The sequence below is a fragment of the Pan troglodytes genome, chromosome 2, assembly GCF_028858775.2.
Source record: "Pan troglodytes isolate AG18354 chromosome 2, NHGRI_mPanTro3-v2.0_pri, whole genome shotgun sequence".
NCBI classification, from domain to species: domain Eukaryota; kingdom Metazoa; phylum Chordata; class Mammalia; order Primates; family Hominidae; genus Pan; species Pan troglodytes.
The window spans coordinates 200,252,800-200,272,152 of record NC_086015.1 but is presented as its reverse complement, the minus strand read 5'-3'; the positions used below and the strand labels follow the sequence as shown (position 1 = coordinate 200,272,152).

At 36.3% G+C, this 19,353-nt stretch overlaps 1 protein-coding gene across 50 annotated transcripts in view; it reads left to right on the top strand.

Moving 5' to 3' along the window:
- Positions 1-19,353, top strand: part of DLG1 (discs large MAGUK scaffold protein 1) — a 262,007-nt gene that overhangs the window by 185,952 nt on the left and 56,702 nt on the right. For all 50 annotated transcript variants that reach the window (XM_063806507.1, XM_063806523.1, XM_063806510.1 and 47 more), the window contains 2 exons: positions 2,472-2,628; positions 13,507-13,609. In XM_063806507.1, coding sequence (XP_063662577.1) covers positions 2,472-2,628; positions 13,507-13,609 — 260 coding nt within the window. The remainder of the gene's footprint in view (positions 1-2,471; positions 2,629-13,506; positions 13,610-19,353) is intronic.

The following is a 19,353-nucleotide window of genomic DNA, read 5'->3' as shown; positions in this document are numbered from 1 at the left end:
ATTGTTAGCATTATTATTATTTTTTACTTATCAGACTCCTGATTCTAGGCAGTGATCTTTAGGACAGATAGGAGTGTTTGTCTCTTTTCTTTCATAAAGAATTAGCAATGTTGGAAACTTAATAGGTTGTCAGTAATTGTGTTTGGGATGAAAATTAGCAGAAAGAATAGTGTTCTTATTTGTTTGTGATGGGAATATCCAAGGCTGCTAGTCTTCAGGCAGTGCTTCTAGAGTGACCTTTCATTGCCATTTATTTTTATTACTTTCTAATAGTGCCTATTTAAGGCCGTAAAGAGGGAAACTGTAATAGTGAATGGCTTATCTAGTCTTTAATCTCTTTGCATATTTTACAAACTAAAAAATAAGTTATATTTGCACCTTGATTACTGTTCCTCATGCTTCTTCACTTGAATCTCTTGTCTAGAATATTGCATTGGACTTTGAAGTATGAACCACTCCCTTTTGATAATCACACTACTTTGTAATAATGAAGTATAAAATCTTTCCAACATTATAAGTTCTTCACAATTTGACTTTAAGCAGTCTTTCAGATGTTACCAATATCAAAAAAGTAAAAAAAAAATCACAACATACGTACATTTTGGTTCTAAAGTTTATTTTTTAACAGCTTTATTGAGATATGATTCACATATCATAAATTTCACCTGTTTAAAGTATACAATTTGTGGTATATTACATCAGTTTTTAAAAATTGTAGCGAAATATATATAACAAAATTTGACATTTTAACTATTTTTAAGTGTACAATTCAGTAGTGTTAATTGCATTCACAATTTTCGGAACCCATCACTATTTCCAAAACCTTTTCATTACTTCAGACAAACTCTGTGACCATTAAGCAGAAATTCTCCCTTCCACTGTCTTCCCAGCCCCTGGTAACCTTTAATCTACTTTTTGTCTCTTTGAATTTGCCTATTCTGGATAGTTTATAAAAGTGGAACCGTATAATATTTGTCCTTTTGTGACTGGCCTATTTCACTTATGTTGTCAAGATACACTCATTTGTTAGCATGTATCAGAATTTCATTTGTTTTTATGACAATACTGTTCCATTATACATATATGCCACATTTTGTTTATTCATCTAATGATGGGCACTTGAGTTATTTTCACCTTTTGGTTATTGTGAGTAATTCCGTAATAAACACTGGCATGCAAGTATCTGTCCAAATCACTGCTTTCAGTTACTTGGGATATATACCTAAGGGTGGAATTGCTGAGTCATATGGTAATTCTATGTTAGCTTTTTGAGGAACCACCAAACTGGTTTTCGTAGTGCCTGCACCGTTTTATATTCTCATCAGTAATGTATGAGTTGCAATTTCTTTACATCCTCATCAACACTTGTTACTTTTTGTTTTGTGGTTTTTTTAATAGCCATCCTAGTAGACCTGAAGTATCTCATTATTTTTATCTCTCTTTCCCTAGTGACTGATGATGTTGAGCACCTTTTCATGTGCTTACATTATTTGAAAATCAGAGTGTATTTTCCCCTGGAAATACTGTTGAATTTCAGCTGAGTATTTTTTAATCAAGTATAATTTCCTAATATAAAATTCTAATTCATACATATTTTAAAGCACAATAGGAACAGTAAGTCCGGAATTCACCATCTAATTTAGGAAATAAAACATCACTAATATGATGAAACCTACCTGTGCCCCTGCAGATAGGTTTTAATTATTTCATATAAAAAGCCTGAAGATGGGCAATTCCAAGGTTGGTATAGCAACCTTAGGCCTGTGGTGTCTTCGGTATACTCTTGGTTTCACCTTCCTGATTATAATATGTCCAAACCAGTAAAGGGATTGTATTATTCAGTCGTGTGGGGTTTTGTTTATTTTGTTTCGTTTTTTTGAGGAAAGGAAGGTAGCAAAGATGCTTTGTCCTTGATAAGGTTTGTCTGTCTCTAGAAAATGACAATAAAATTTCCCTTCATTTACCAGAGGTTAGAATGGGGTTATACTCTCACCTTAGCAAAGGGGCATGGGATTGCAATAACTTGTTTAGGTTGGTTATGGTTCATCCCTTTGAGACTGGAGAAAGGGCCTGCCTTCTCTAAGACAAAAGGATAGCTGCCTTTTAAACTTCTAAGTAGGGGCAGTGATTGCTTTGAAGGCAATAAAGTGTGCAACATCAGCTTTTCATGAGTATGTATATTTCCTGATAAGCTCTTATAATACTTTTAAATTTCCACTTTTTTTTCTGTTTTGGTTTCATTTCTGTTTTATATAACACAGGTTTTTTTGCTTTTATATAAAATTAGATTTTTTCCTTTGATTTGTAGGCTTAGAATCTCTTTATCTCGTAGTTTTAGAAAAACCATTTATATTTTGTCTAGCTTTCTTTGTAGTTTGATAACATAAAAATTATCAGTAGGTAGTTCTCACTGATAGAATGTCAGGTTTTATATAAAATTTCCAAGATACTCAATTTTTTTTAATTTTTAGGGAACCTAGAAAAGTTGTTCTTCATCGTGGCTCAACGGGCCTTGGTTTCAACATTGTAGGAGGAGAAGATGGAGAAGGAATATTTATTTCCTTTATCTTAGCCGGAGGACCTGCTGATCTAAGTGGAGAGCTCAGAAAAGGAGATCGTATTATATCGGTAAGACACGTTAGTCAAGATCACGTTTTTGTTATTTTCACTGGACCTATTTTTAAAGCAAGGTCTTCTGTTTTTTTATATCCTAAAGTAATGGGGATATCTTGGTTATCTTCTTAACATTTTACAGCTTAATTGTAGAATTGTAGTGTCAGAGAACATATTATATAATAGGTTTTCTTTTATAGAAAGGGGTCAGTTTTTATAAATGTGCTTGAAGAAATTATGTGTTCTCTATTTATTGACTGGAAAGTTTGCTATGTGTCTATTAACTCAAGTTTGTTACTTGTGTACTTCTTTATACTTTAGTCTGTTACCTTCTTGATCTATTGAGGTTTTGAAAGCTATCCAAATATGATTTTTTTAAAGCTACCCAAACATGGGTTCAACAGTTGGTCCTCATAGCATTAGCTTTTTTTAGTATGTCTTTTGAAATTGTGTTATTGGGTACACATAGTTTTATAGTTATTATGTAATGAACATCTTGATTTATAATAGTGGTTTTACCCTAGAATCTATATTGTCTGATATTATTGTGGCTGATTTTTTTTTTTTTGGCTTGATATTTGTGTCATCTTTTCTCCTCTTCTTACTTTCAATTTGTGTGCTTATGTTGTTACCCATACACAATTTTTGTCTAAAACTTACCTATAGTTCTACTGTGACACACAGACTTTGGGAAACTTTAATTCTAATCATGCCATTTCTAGTATTTTACTTCTGTTTCATGTTTATACCCATAAATTGTAATTTTTATGTTTGTTTATTAAAAGTTAATCCACAGGTCATACAATTTTTGTTTACCGTCCCATCTTGTATCTTCCTTCTTCTGTGTTTCTCAGTGAACCACTAACAGCATTTGGATTGTACAGTTATTTGTTGTATAGGACTGTCTTGCTCTTCATAGAAAATTTCCCTTTTTTTTTTTTTTTTTTTTCCCTTGAGACGGAGTCTCGCTCTGTCACCCAGGCTGGAGTGCAGTGGCGCGATCTCGGCTCACTGCAAGCTCCGCCTCCCGGGTTCATGCCATTCTCCTGCCTCAGCTTCCCTAGTAGCTGGGACTACAGGCACCCGCCACCATGCCTGGCTAATTTTTTTGTATTTTTAGAGACAGGGTTTCACCTTGTTAGCCAGGATGGTCTCGATCTCCTGACCTCGTGATCCTCCCACCTCGGCCTCCCAAAGTGCCGGGACTACAGGCGTGAGCCACTGCACCTGGCCAAAAGTTTCCCTTTTTTAAAAGCTTTCATATACATGCTACATGCTAGTAAAACTCCCTAGTCATTGTAAAAAGCAAAAATGCCCTTCAGATATCTAAATGCACCTTAGTGCGCAAGCCCTTGATTTGTGCTTTCAGCAATGGTTCCTTAATCGTAAATATTCTAGACTTTATCTGAAAGTCTCTTTATTTTATTTCACTTTAAAAGTTAGTTCAATCTAGAATTACACAGGTTGATAGCTGTTACCTCTCAGTATTTTGAAGATACTGTTTTATGTTGTCTGGCGTGTTGTTTCTATTTAACGAAAGAAGTCTACTCTGTCTTGTTCGTAGGTGACTTGTGGGGGTTTGCTGGCTGCTTGTAGGATGCTTTGTGTTTGATGTGCTGCAGTTTCACTAAAATGTGAAACTTTGTCGATGTCTAGCGTATTATTTATTGTGTTTGGGATTCATTATGCCTACTGAATCAGAGGAGTCATGTCTTTCATCAATTCTAAAAACTTCTCTCATCAATTCTGAAGACTTAGCCATTGTCTTTTCAAATTTTGCCTTTCCCATGTTGTATGTACTCTGTCCCTAAACTCCTATGAGTGGATGTTAATCTGTTTTTCATGTCTGTTAACCCCAATTTCATATTTACAACTCTGTCTCCTTGTAATTCAAGTTTATAAATTTTCTTTTCTTTTTTCTTTCTTTTATTTTTTAAGAGACAGGGCTTCAGTGCATTGCCTAGGCTGGAGTACAGTGGCTATTCACAGGCACAATCATAGAGCACTATTATAGCCTCAAACTTACGGGCTCAAACGATATTCCTGCCTGAGCCTCCCAAGAAGCTGAAACTGTAGCAGCTTCAATTTTCTTATCTATATCTAATCTGAAACTACATCTTATCTATACCTTACCTATAACTGTATCTTAACTATATCTTATCTATATCTAATCTGAAACTATAGCAGCTTAAATTTTCTTTATCTAATCTTAAAAGCTACGATTTTAAGATACAGAAATTGTCAGCTTGGTTCAAAAAAGCAAGACCAAACTATATACTGTTTATCAGAAATTTACTTTAAATATAAAGGCTCATGGGTTGTAAGTAAAATTGAAAAAAGTTACACTATGCAAATAGCATACTAAAGCTACTGTCTTAATATGAGACAAAATAGAATTTAAGACAAATAATGTTATTATACATAGATTTCATAGTTATAAAAGCAGCGAGAAAGATAAAAGTGTCATTTCATCAAGAAGACATACCTAGTAATACTTTCAAAATACATGAAGTATAAATTATCAGAACTAAGGAAGGAAATGGACAAATCTACAGTCACATTTGGAGGTTTAAATGCCCTCTTCTTTAATTGATAGAACAAGTAGACACAAGGAAAAGAAGAAGAATCTCATTTCTTACTTCATGTTGTATAGAAAAATTAACTTGAAATGGACCATAGAACTAAACTTCTAAAAGAAAACATACAAGAAAATCTTAGTAAATATGGATTAGACAAATTTCTTAAATAGTACCAGAGGGCCACCAAGTCAGTTCAATAGAGAAGGGAAAATCTTTTTAACAAATGGTGCTATAATACCTAGATATCTGTATATAAAATTATAAACCTAAACCAGTCTTACTCCAGACATAAAATTTAATTCTAGATGGATTATAGATCTAAATATAAAACTCAGAACCATAATCTTCCTAGAAGAAAATATCAGAGACTATGTTCACAGGCCTAGAGCAGGTAACAGTTCCTTGGACAAAATGCATAAAACACTAACCATAAAGAAGATGACATTAAGAAACCAAATACGCTGGGTGACGTGACTCTTGCTTATAATCCCAGTAACTCAGGAGGCTGAGGCAGGTGGATCGCCTGAGGCCAGGCGTTTGAGACCAGCCTGATCAATATAGCAAGACGCCATCTTTAAAAAAAAAATTTTTTTTTAATTAGCCAGACATAGTAGTGGGCACTTGTAGTCCCAGCAACTTGGGAGGCTAAGGCAGGAGGATCACTTGAGCTTAGGTGTTTGAAGCTACAGTGAGTGAGCTTTGATCCCACCACTGCACTCCAGCCTGGGCAACAGAGCAACACCCTGTCTCAAAAAAAAAGAAAGAAAAAAACCAAATAGGCAAGCCACACAGTGGTAAAAAATATTCTCAGCACATATATGACATACTACTTGTATCCACAATATATAAATATCTCCTACAAATCAACAATAAAAAGATGAATAACCCAATTAAAAATGCACCAAAGACTTGAGCAGGTACAGCACAAAAGATATGTGAATGGCCAGTAAGCACATGAAAAGGTGCTTAACATTAGGCATCAGAGAAGTGCACAAACCGCAGTGAATGAAGAGGTTTGTAGGGAGTTGGATAAGAGTGATGTAATTGTTCTATATTTTGATTGTGGGTGGCTGCACGAAATTCACATTTGCCAAAACTTAACTATACACTAAAAAAGATTGATTATGCCTCGATAAAAATAGGTATTCTTGAAGTCGTAATGAAATACTATATCCCACTTAGTTGAACAACAAAAGAAAAAAATAACAACATTCATTGATGAGGATGTGGAGCAGCTACAACCCTCATTCACTCCTAGTGGACGTGTAAATGGTATACCACTACAAGAACTTTTGGGAAGGTTTTTAAGAAGTTAAACATACATCTAATCTTATCACCCAGGTTTTACCCAGGACAAATGAAAGCATACATCAACAAAAACACTTTGACAAGAACATTCTTAACAGCCTTATTCATAATAATCTAGACCTTGAAATGACCCAGGTTTCCATCAGCAGGACAATTGCTAAATTGTGGTATGTTTACACAATATAATACTACTCAGCAATTAAAAGGAACAACTACTGAAACACAAAACAAGTATGTTGAGCAAAACAGGTAACAAAAATACAATCTATATAATTCCAGTTACATGATAATCAAGAGCAGGTGACACTAACTTGTGGTGCTGTAAGTCAGAAAGTGGTTGCCAGTGATTGGGACTGACTATAGAAGTGCACAGTTGAACATCGGTGGAAAAGATACATGTCTTGTCTGGGGTAGTGGTTTCATGATTTTTACGGTTAGCAAAATCCTTTCAGCTGAGCTGTTCAAATTTCTACATTTCATTGTAAAATATACTGTAATTTATTTAAGTTACAGTATGATAAGGAAAACTTAGTGGTAGGGAATGGACTTAAAAGATTAATATTGTTGAACATATTACCTAGTTATTTAGGGAAATAAAATTAGCTTAGAGCCTCACTTCACACTTTGTGTCCAAATAAATTTTCGTTTAGCCTAGAGTTCAGTAATAGACGTTTTTAAATTGTCCATTTGGAACCACTTTAGATAGGTCATTGACACAGTGCTAAAGTGTGTGAGACCAACCAACTCAACCTAGTTCACTCAGAACATTCATGGTTTTAGAACTGAATGCCCCATGTCTGGAAACCCTTAGGTCTTGATTCTAAAACTGGAAGTCTCAGCTAGTCCAGGGAAGTAGCTCACCCTAATGTGAGTGCAGTTAAATACAGCATTATGTTTAGCAATATGCATCAGTAACCTTAAAATTTTAATGCTTACTGAACTTCTCTAGGGAAATGCCCTAAAAGCACTAGGAAATAGTAGACCTATCAATAAACTTAAAAGGAAAATTGGAGGAGTGAATTCTCCATAAGGCCTTTGAAAACCTCCGTGTATCCTTGGAACCAGAAGGCCACACACATGTTCAGGGCTGTGCGCATGCTCAGGAAAGACTAGAAAAGGCCTTAAACTCTCACCTCTACCTGATCATGAGCCTCTGTGCAAGCGATTTAAGGCAGTTGTTAATTGCTTATCTGAGTGTTAAAGGTGGGCCCCAAAATGCACATATAGCCCTTGGAAAAGAGTGGAAGATTTGTAAGTTTCAGGTATTTAAGGAAATATCTATTCAGTCATTAACCACTAAGCTAACCAGACAGAGACTTCAGTGGCCACACACAACAAAGAATACGGACTTTATAACATTAAGAAAAGTCACTAACAGACAGCAATGACAAGCGTAGATAAGAGGACAGTTCTGCTATCTGGAGTTGCCGTATTATATTTATTTTAAATGCCTATTTTTCATCATAAAATTTTGAGACAAGCGGAAAGAAAAGTATGGCCCATATACAGGAGAAAAACGCAATCAATGGATATCGTTCCTAGGGAAGGTCAGACATTGAACATGCTAAACAAAGACATTAAACCAGGTATTTTAAATACGTTCAAGGAATAAAAGAAAACCATCCTGTAGACTGAAATGAAAGTAAAGGAACAATATCTCACCATGTAAAAAATATCAATAAAGAGTTAGAAATTATATGTAAGAACCAAATAGAAATTCTGGAGTTGGAAAGTACAGTAACTTAAATGAAAAATTCTCTAGACAAGGTCAACAGCAGATTTGAGCTGGCAGAAGAAAGAATCAGCAAACTTGAAGATGGGTCAATTGAGATTTTGATGCTGAAGAACTGAACAATAACAAAGAAAGAAAGAATGAAGAAAAATTAACAGCTTCAGAGACCTATGGGATACTATCAAATTTACCAACATAATGGGAGTATGTGAAAGATGGGAAAGAGAGAAAAAAGAAGAAAGAATATTTGAATAAATACTCGCCCAAAAACTTCTAGAACTTGATTAAAACCATTAATCCAAGAACCTCAGTGAACTCCAAGTTGAATTAATTTAAAGAGATCTACAACATAGACACATTACAATTGAACTGTCTAAAGCCGAAGGCAGAATATTGAAAGTAGCAAAAAGAAATGACTCACCACGTGCAAGGGATCCTCAACAAGGTTAATAGCTGATTTCTTATCAGAAACCATGGAGGTCAGAAAGCAGTGAAATAACAAATTCAAAATTCTGAAAAGAAAAAAACTCTGTTGACTAGAACTCTATATCCAGCAAAACTATCTTTTGAAAATAAAGAAGAAATCAGGACATTGCCAGATAAACAAAAGCTGAAGGAGTTCATCTCTCAAAAACCTGCCCTATGGGAAATAAGAGAATCCTTCAGACTAAAATGAAAGGAAACTAGAGAGTAACTCAAATCCACATGAAGAAATAAAGAGCCTAAGTAAAGGCAACTACACAGGTAAATATAAAACAACATAAGGGTATTGTTTTATATGCAACTCTTTTTTTCTCCAACCTGATTTTAAAAACAACTGAATAAAGCAATAATTACAAATTTGATGTGCACGCATTGTATAAACATAAAATTAATATGACAACACCACAAGGCGGGTAAAGAAACTAGGTTCTTATAAAATGTTTGTTTGTTTACTTATTTATTTTTAGAGGCAGCATCTCACTCTGTCACCCAGGCTGGAGTGCAGTAGCACAGTCATAGCTCACTGCAGCCTCAAACTTACTCAGGCAATCCTCGTGCCTCAGCCTCCCGAGTAGCTGGGCTGCAGGTATGCACCACTACACCTGGCTGAATTGTTTTCTTTATTTTTTTAGAGATAAGGGTCTCACTGTGATGCCTAGCCAGCCCTCACAGTGTTGTACTCAAGTGATGCTCCTGCTTCAGTCCTTTTGCCTGAGCCACCTGAGTCACTGGGATTACAGTCTAGAACCACCACATCTGGCTTTAAATTTTTACTTATAATCCAAGATAACCACTAAGAAAATGACTAACAAATATATGTAGTAAAATTAATGACATGGGAATTAAAATGGTACACTAGGAAATATCTATTTAATATAAAAATAATGCAGTAATTGAGGAATAGAGAAAGAAAAGACATAGAAAAAATAACCAAATTAAGTAAATTCTACATTATCAGTAATTATATTAAATATAAACAGATTAAGCACTCCAGTTAAAAGGCCAAAGATGTTGATAAAGTAGATTAGAAAACAGAATCCAACTATACAGGGTCTACAAGAGAGAGACTTTAGACTCAAAGACACAAAAAGGTTGAAAGTAAACGGGTGGAAAAGATGCATTACACAAAAAGTAACCAAAAGACACCTACTGTGGCTGTACTAATATGACTAATATCAAAGGACGCTTGAAGAAAAACATTATTACTAAAGGCAAAAGACATTTATAGTATATCATTATGTAGTCATAGATGGTATATATTTTATAGTTATATACTCTAATTACCAATACATTTCTAGAAAGACATAAACTATTGAAACTAACTCAAGAAGAAATAGAAAATTTTAATAGATTTGAAACAAGTAAGGAAATTGAATTAGTAATCAAAAACTAACAAAACACAAAAATCCCAGGACCAGATGGCTGCACTGGTACATTCTGCCAAACATTTAAAGAATTAACACCAGTCATTCACAAACTCTTCCCCAAAAAGGAATAAGCATGAGGAATGCTTTCCATCTCATTCTGTGTGGCCAGTATTATCCTTATACCAAACCAAAGACATCACAAGAAGAAAAAATTACAAACCAATATCCCATGTGAATATAGATGTAAAAATCAACAAAATAACAACCTGGATCCAACAGCATGAACAAGGATGATGTACCATAACCAAATGGAATTTATTCAAGGAATGCATGGTTAGTTCAACATAGAAAAACCAATCAAAGTAAGACACCATCTTAATAAAGGACATAAAGCACATGATATCTCAGTAGACACAGAAAAAGCAATTGTCATAAACCAACAGCTTTTCATGATAAGAACACTAAATAGACTAGGAATAAAAGGGAACTTCAACCTGTTAAAGGGTATCTCTGGAAACCCTATAGCTGACATCATACTAAATGGTGAGAGACTGAAAGCTTTCCCTCTAAAATCAGGAACAAGACAAGGGTATCTGCTCTTCCTACTTCTATTCAACATTGTCCTGGAGGTTCTAGAAATTAGGCAAGATTAAAAAAAAAAAAAAAAGCAAGAAAACTATTTCTGTTTGCAGATGACATAATCTTGTATAGGAAAAATCTTAAGAAATACAACAACAGACTGTCAAGCTAATAAATGAGTTCAGTTAAATTTGCAGGATAGACAAAGAAAACATTGATTTATAATAGTATCAAAAAGAATAAAATAAGTATAAATTTAAGGACGTGGATCAACAAAAGTGGTATATCCTTTTTTTTTTGGTTTGGTTTTTTTGTTTTTTGTTTTTTGTTCTTGAGACAGAGTCTTGCTCTGTCGCCCAGGCTGGAGTGCAGTGGCGCAATCTCTGTTCACTGCAAGCTCCGCCTCCCAGCTTCACGCCATTCTCCTGCCTCAGCCTCCCAAGTAGCTGGGACTACAGGTGCCTGCCACCACGCCCGGCTAATTTTTTTGTATTTTTAGTAGAGACAGGGTTTCACCATGTTACCCAGGAAGGTCTCGATCTCCTGACCTCGTGATCCGCCCGCCTTGGCCTCCCAAAGTGCTGGGATTACAGGCGTGAGCCACCACACCTGGCCAGTATATCCATTTTTAATGGATTTTAGTGGCACATTATTTAGCCATAATAAGGAATGAAGTACTGATACATGCTCCAAGGGTGAACCTGGAAAATAAGTGAAAGAAGCCAAGCACAGATGGCTACATATTATATATCCCGTTTATTTGAAATATACCGAATAGGTATATATAGGTATATGTACAATATGGTCAGAAAGTAGCTTCGTAGTTGCCAGGGATGGAGAGGAGACACAGGAGTGACTGTCAGTGGATACAGAGTTTCTTTTTGGGGTAATGAAAATATTTTGGAATTAGGTGGTAATGATGGTTGCACAGACTTGCAAATATACCAAAAACCACTAAACTATATGCTTTAAAAATGTGAATTCTATGGTATGCGAATTATTTTTCCATTTTTAAAAATGTTGGTGTAAAAGAAAAAAAGTGACTCTAAGGCTATTTATACAAATATCTCTCTCAGTACTGGAATTTCTTCTAAAATATCCTTAATAATGTATCTTCAATTGAAATGTTCAGTGATAGTCTGGAAAGTCTTTAATATGTAGTTTTGTTCAACAAATTATGCTCTTAAAAGAGTTTGGTGCACAGAAATAATTCATTAACATTCTTAATCTTTTCTACAATAATCTGTGAAAAATCTGTCTTTCTTTATATTTCTTGCCTGATATGTTCTCCCAGGAATTCGGAGGATTTTCTTTATGCACTAAGTAGAACTGTTTATACATTGTATTGAGTTTTATATGGCCATCATCAGCTGGAGATACTAATAACCACATTGTTTACATTTGTTTATGTTATAGATTTTAGATCTTGGTTTTCATTGGGGGGGGGGGGTGCTGGCTGGCGACAGAGCGTCCCTCTCTCTGTCACCCAGGCTGGAGTACAGTGATGTGATCTCAGCTCACTGTAACTTCCGCCTCCCAGGTTCAAGTGATTCTCATGCCTCAGCCTCCTGAGTAGCTGGGACTACAGGCGCACACCACCACGCCCGGCTAATTTTTGTATTTTTAGTAGAGACAGGTGCTTGCCATGTTGGCCAGGCTGGTCTGAGACTCCTGGCCTCAAGTGAACCACCCACCTCAGCTTCCCAAAGTGCTGGGATAACAGGTGTGAGCCACCATGCCCAGCCTCAAGGGGTATGTATTTAAATTTAGTTGCATAATGGTTTCTTTTTAGATAATATAAAACATCAGATCTTTATATGGTTAAAATGTTCTTTATGTAAATTTATGATCCCAAGAATTTCTGGGCTCATAGTCAAATTTTTTAAAAGTGATATGTGATCTTTAACAGATTTTAGATTAGTTCTCAACAAAACAAGTTTTTATGTAAAAATTGCATGATGATCGTTCCTTTCCAAAAATTTTCAGTGAAGGTCCTGAACATTGCCGTATTCTATTCATTGTTGCTTCTTAATTTTTTTTAATTCGGTATTTAAAGTTTATTACATTCAAGTATAATGCTTCCATGAATGTCCTCTTAAGTTTGTCTTATTGTGGAAAAGGAACAATCTCTTAAGATAATGTACCTTGCACTATATATGTATATATGCGCGCAAAGTATTGGTAACCTTTGAGAAATAAGAATTAAGTTGCCTCTTCTTCTGGAGTAGGATTGTACCTACTGGTAGAATTGGATAATTATTTCACCTAAGGAAGGGCTCTTAATTCAAAAAATAACTCCTGGTTCATTTAATTAACATTTATTCTAATTAAATCAGTCCTTGAAATCTGAGCTGTTTTAATATTTCTAAATAATAGCTTTCCTATTATACCAAAAGAATGGAAGTTTTAGTTTGTACAGGAAGAAAAATAATTGGAACTGAGTTGAGCAGTAGGCGTGAGAATGTGGCAGGAGGTAAATGGATGCTACAAGCAAAATGACTTTCCCTCCCATTGCTTGAGTTCCTAGCAAAATAAAGTGTGCAAAATGATGCCACTTGATTTTTCAGGTTCTCAAATTAAGGTACATTTCTCAATGGATTGATACCCAGCCTTCTAGGGGAAAATGTTTTGGTTTTACTAACTTGACATTAAGCAAGGTGGTTTTAGTAAATAAAATAGCTTTGAATGATAATATTTTGTTTTACTACACAATATATTTTTAGTCAATCAGAACAAGAAACATTTTAGTGGTAAAGTTGTACATGCTTACTCAAAGAATAGACTATTGTGATTTCTAATCAAAGTGATTCTTTTCTCCCAAATTAAGATTTGGTTTGATTTACAGGTAAACAGTGTTGACCTCAGAGCTGCTAGTCATGAGCAGGCAGCAGCTGCATTGAAAAATGCTGGCCAGGCTGTCACAATTGTGGCACAATATCGACCTGAAGGTAATAACATTCTTATTGTCTATAGTTATTGCTTATTTTAGTTTTTAAAATTCTTCCTCTTTAATATTTAATAATGTTTAACTTCCAAGCTAAACTTCCTTTTTTGTGCTTTTTTTCTGATTTGCTAATCTAGTATTTGTTTAGTCTGAACCTAGTTCTTTTTCCAGATCAAAAGTTGTTTGTTTTTTTGGTTTTTTTTGGTTTTTGTTTTTTGTTTGTTGAGACGGGGTTCCACTCTTACTGCCCAGGCTGGAGTGCAGTGGTGCGATCTCAGCTCACCGCAACCTCCGCCTCCCAGGTTCAAGTGATTCTCCTGCCTCAGCCTCCCAAGTAACTGGGATTACAGGCATGCGCCACCATACCGGCTAATTTTTTGTATTTTTAGTAGAGATAGGGTTTCTCCATGTTGGTCAGGCTGGTCTCAAACTCCTGACCTCAGGTGATCCGCCCACCTCAGCCTCCCAAAGTGCTGTGATTACCGGTGTGAGCCACTGCACCCTGCCAAAAGTATTTTTTAATGATGTGGGAACTGGCATCCACAAGCTTAACCCACATAACCCCCATTATGTGGGTTAATTTAACTGTTTATTTTTTAAAATCTGTTCTGTAACTGAAGACATAGCTTTTAATGTCCCTTTTACTACTTTATTGATCTGAAAAAATAATAAAAACCATAAGCAGATATAGTAATAATGCCCAAAAAAATTAGGTCACCCAGATTTTTTCTAGCTTTTGAATTCGGTTATAATTATTAATATCAAGATTTAAGACATGTTTCTAATAGCTGTTACTGCCGCTATTTAAAATAAAGAGAAGAATGCCAAGTTTGGAGCATACTGTGTGTCTAGATGGTGAAGTATGGTGGATGTGACTTTACTAAGTTCCTGGGGGAAGAAGGTGGCGATGGAGAATTTGAGGTCATGCCATAGTAAACATATGTAAGACTCTAGTGTACATCAGCATAACCACATCTCCAATGAAACCTCAGTGGAATTTAGAAAGCTTAAATACCCAAAAGAATACATAGCATATTTGCTGATGCTCATAAACAACATGATGAATAAGGAAAAGATGATGTGAGTAAAGGAGCTAAATGAGTAATTCTATAATTTATCAACTAATTACATTTATTCTTTTTTGAAGCAGAATTTCTTTTTTAATCTAGTATGTTTTTTAGCTGATCAAAGCAGCCTGTTGAGCATTGCTTGGTCTTTCTTAAGTATGGGAGGTTCTATCAATCTAGTAAAACCTTGGCCTTTTAGGCTTAGTAACTAAACGGGAAAATTTGTTTCATTGGGAGTAAATTCTGAATATTAATTCACATTAACCAAACAATAGAGACTAACGTATGAAGTCAGAATGTCAATTCGTTAATTTTTGTGAGAAACAAATCTGCCAATGGGACCCTATGTTGTGTGTACTTTTATCTTCTGGCCAACATATTCCACCCCGTAGGTACACTATATGGAAGCCAAGTTACAGTCACTGGTTCCTTAGTATTATAGACAGCCTCTCATTTATATGTTTATAAGGAATATAAACTTTTTAGGTATGGTTACGGGTAACTTAATATCTGCTCCCTAACCTCAAAACACACAGAACACACAAAAGCAGTAAGAGAAACAAAACATACACGCATGCTCCTACCCACACAACTTCACTTAATATTAACTAAAACTAAGAAGGCAGGTATGATACCTGGACAACCAAGTAGAGGTAAAGACTCCTTAAGCAGCTGAGGTCTTGCAGAAGCCACACGGAAAGAGGGGAAGAGTTAAAATATGGAATGTTGAGAATGTTTGTGATGGCACAAATTTAGGATATGGTATAAAATTTCACTCATGATGTGGTTTGGTTTGGAAAAGCAGAGGACCCGTATTTGGATAAAGCAGCCTGCCTCTGTAGGATCAGATAATGTGACAGTATTTGGGTTTTAAAACCTGTAAAAATGTCCTGCGCCTCTATCTTTCCTGCACCCCTCGACTTTCTGGAATAGCTACTCTAGCAAAATCTAGCAAAGTAATAATTTTTTTTGTTTGTTTTAAGATGGAGTTTCACTCTCTTGCCCAGGCTGGAGTGCAGTGGCACAATCTCGGCTCACTGTAACCTCCGCCTCCCAGGTTCAAGCCTCCCGAGTAGGTGGGATTACAGGCACCTGCCACCACGCCCGGCTTATTTTTGTATTTTTAATAGCGACGGGGTTTCACCATGTTGGCCAGACTGGTCTCCTGACCTCAGGTGATCTGCCTGCCTCGGCCTCCCAAAGTGCTGGGATTACAGGCGTGAGCCACAGCCCCCAGCCCCAGTAATAAGTAATTTAAAAGTAGCCTCACATTCATACAAAGATAATAAGAGGTGGGGAAAAGCATCAAAGCTTAGTAACAGGTTAGCTACATGCACACACAACACAAAAACATTAACACAAATCGGATTTTAAGAAGTACAAAAGGAGTCATCCGACACTCTGATAATCAGCATCTTGCAGTTAGTATCTTTCCTAAAGGCTTGGGATTCTCTGCCTTGTTGATAATCTTATATATATACATACAAGACAGATAGATAGAGACAAAGGTAAGCTTTTGGTAGAATTAAGTTTTTTATCTTTTAGGATCTATGGCTTGCCTTATTAGTCTTCCAAAAAAGTACTTTTATGGGTTTTTCAGCTTGTGTACTTTGAACTTTCTTGACTTGGATTCTGATTATGAGAAAAAATAATCTCTACAAGACATATGAAGGAACATTATCTTCTAACTCCTTTCAGTTTTATTAATTCCAAAGGCAAGGAATAATTCACTTTGGGGGGCCTTTACTGTTAATCTTTTTGGAGAATCATTATCAGAAATTAGCTGGACGTGGTGGCTCAGGCCTCTAATCCCAGCACTTTGGAAGGCCTAGGTGGGAGGATTACTTGAGCCCAGGAGTTCGAGACCAGCCTGGGCAACATAGCAAGATCTTGTCTCTGCTAAAACTTTTTTTAAAGTTTTTTAATTAGCCATGCGTGGTAGTGTGCACCCGTAGTAGTCCCAGCCAAGGCAGGATTGCTATGATCTCACCACTGCACTTGAGCCTGGGCGACAGAGTGAGACCCCGTCTCAAAATAAAAATAATCGAACATGGGAACTGGAAATATAATACTATACTCGTTTTGGACTCCATATCCCAAAGTTATAAAGTTTTATCACATACTTCCTATAGTTTAAGAATCTCTTGGCCAGGCGCGGTGGCTCATGCCTGTAATCCCAGCATTTTGGGAGGCCTAGGCGGGCGGATCACGAGGTCAGGAGATAGAGACCATCCTGGCTAACACGGTGAAACCCCGTCTCTACTAAAAATACAAAACCAAAATTAGCCAGGCGTGGTGGCGGGCACCTGTAGTCCCAGCTACTCGCGAGGCTGAGGCAGGAGAATGGCGTGAACCCGGGAGGCTGAGCTTGCAGTGAGCCGAGATCACGCCACTGCACTCCAGCCTGGGCGACAGAGCGAGACTCTGTCTCAAAAAAAAAAAAAGAATCTCCTGTGATAGTATATAATAGTAAAACTGTACGCCATGCATGGTACGAACCATGTTATGTTTATTCACTCTTTTAACTCCCAAGATAATCCTGTAAGTAAGCACCGTTATCCCCGTTTTACGTTGTAGTTGAATAAGCTCTTCCATAAAGAGACCAAGTAATTTGCTAGTTACACAACTGTTAAACGGTTAAGATTTCTTCTAGCCCCTTTTAAGCGAAGAAAAACCTTTTCCTCCGCCCTTGTATGTTCAGTAACGGGCCTGTGAAGTAAACTGACAAAAAAAAACAGATTAACATGGAAAAAAAGTTTCTTGTATATGGATGCAAGAGGCAACAGAAGAAATACTGTAGCTAGCTTGTGGATGAAGTTAAAAGCTTGTATACCTAATCTAGTAGGGAAAGGAAGGAGGGAGAAACAGCTTTTATTAGAAAAACATACATTTCTTCAGGAAAGACAAGTTTTTAGGAGAAGAGATGGGGGATAAAGTTTGTGATGACATTTGTCTAAACTGGTATGACTGGTCTTTCCATTCTTCGGGGCCATCAGACTCCTCAGAGGGTATTTATGGTAACTTCATTTCTCGGAAGCTGCACCTTTTAGTCAGATTAGAGAAACTCCGAGAAGGCTTTTTTCCTGCATCTGTTGAATCTCAGATATCTTCAGCTTAAAATAATCTTTGTGGCAACTCTGGGGTTCTGGGTGGGTCTCCATACCCTGTTCTTACTCTTTCAACTACTCATTAAACTGTTGGAATCTCTCACCTCAAATATTTAATCTTATTGTTCCTCAAGAGTATTAGGCCGACTTTCAGAGCTTATATCTCAATCTTTTGTTCAGAAAGCATTAATTATCTTGTAATAATACCATAAATAAATTGGAAGGAATTAAACTCAATATATAAGTTAAATTTATTTTCTCTTTCCCATTGGTTAGGTCTTATATTTGTGACATATTTTATTTTCGCAAGAAAAAAACTGTTTGGTGGCATAATCCCTATTTTGCAAGTGACCAAAGTCTAGAAAGGTTAGGCCATAGTCACTTAACTTTTCTGCGCTTCAAAGCTTTGATTGAAATCTTGAGTTACAAAGGTAGATTTCTAACACCCAGTGTCCTGACTTTATTTTCATTATTACTTCTTATACCAACCAAAGGGAGAAGAGGTGGAGATAATCTGGGAAGATGGCAGTGGACTAGTGGCATTTATTTGCAGACATTTGTCATTTCTTATCACTTTCAGTAGTAGATAGGTAATTAAAATTTTTTTCAGTCTCCTGCTTTCCCACTTCCCTTGCTGTATTTTTCTACGCGCCTGTGCTGCAGTTGACCCTTGAGCAACACAGGTTTGAACTGCGAGTGTCCACTTACGCACGCGCTGTTCAACCAGCCTGGATAGAAAATGCCATATGCCTGTCCGATTCCACAAGGCCTCCTGTTAGACTTGAACCTGCACGGGTTTTGGTACACGTGGGGTTCTGGAACTAATCCTCCGAGTATGCCAGAGAGCTATTGTACTTCAAACAACTAACTGGCCTTCTTAAAAATAGTTTTCCTTTTTCTTTAGGCCAATTTATAGTATCCATCCTCTGAGAATTGTTTCTCTTGGGTTTAATATCTGTGTTTGATTAATGTATTTTATTACAGTTATAAATGAATGTTTTTCTTTATAGGGATTGCATGTTAAGAAGAGATTGAGGAAGTCCAATTTCCCCCATACCCCTTCCTCACTTTTTACTTCTAGTGTGGCGGTGAAAACAAAGGTTAAAATTTGAAAGGGGATATCAAATGAAAAAATCAGCTTTTAAGTATCTCTCCTTGTATAAGCGTATACATACTAACTTGTAGCCAGCAGTTCAGATACGTCCTAATACGTTTCATGACAAGAAATATGGTTTGATACAGGAATTTTTGAGATGTTGAATGGAGAAAATCTCTTATGTAAAATTATAGCTTTGCTGAGTTTTGATGTAATTCTAGGAGAGGAGTGTAAATGACTTAACTGAAAAAAGGGATGAAACTCTTCCGTCAAAATAAAAATTTAAGAAAATAGGTGTAGTGGTTAGCACTTTGGGAGGCTGAGACAAGAGGATCACTTGAGCCTAAGAGTTGAAGATCCCCTGGGTAACATAGGACACCCTGTCGCTGCAAGTAATTTTAAAAATGAGCTGGGCATAGTGATGCATGCCTGTAGGCTCAGCTACTTGAGAGGCTAAAGTAGGAAGATTGCTTGAGCC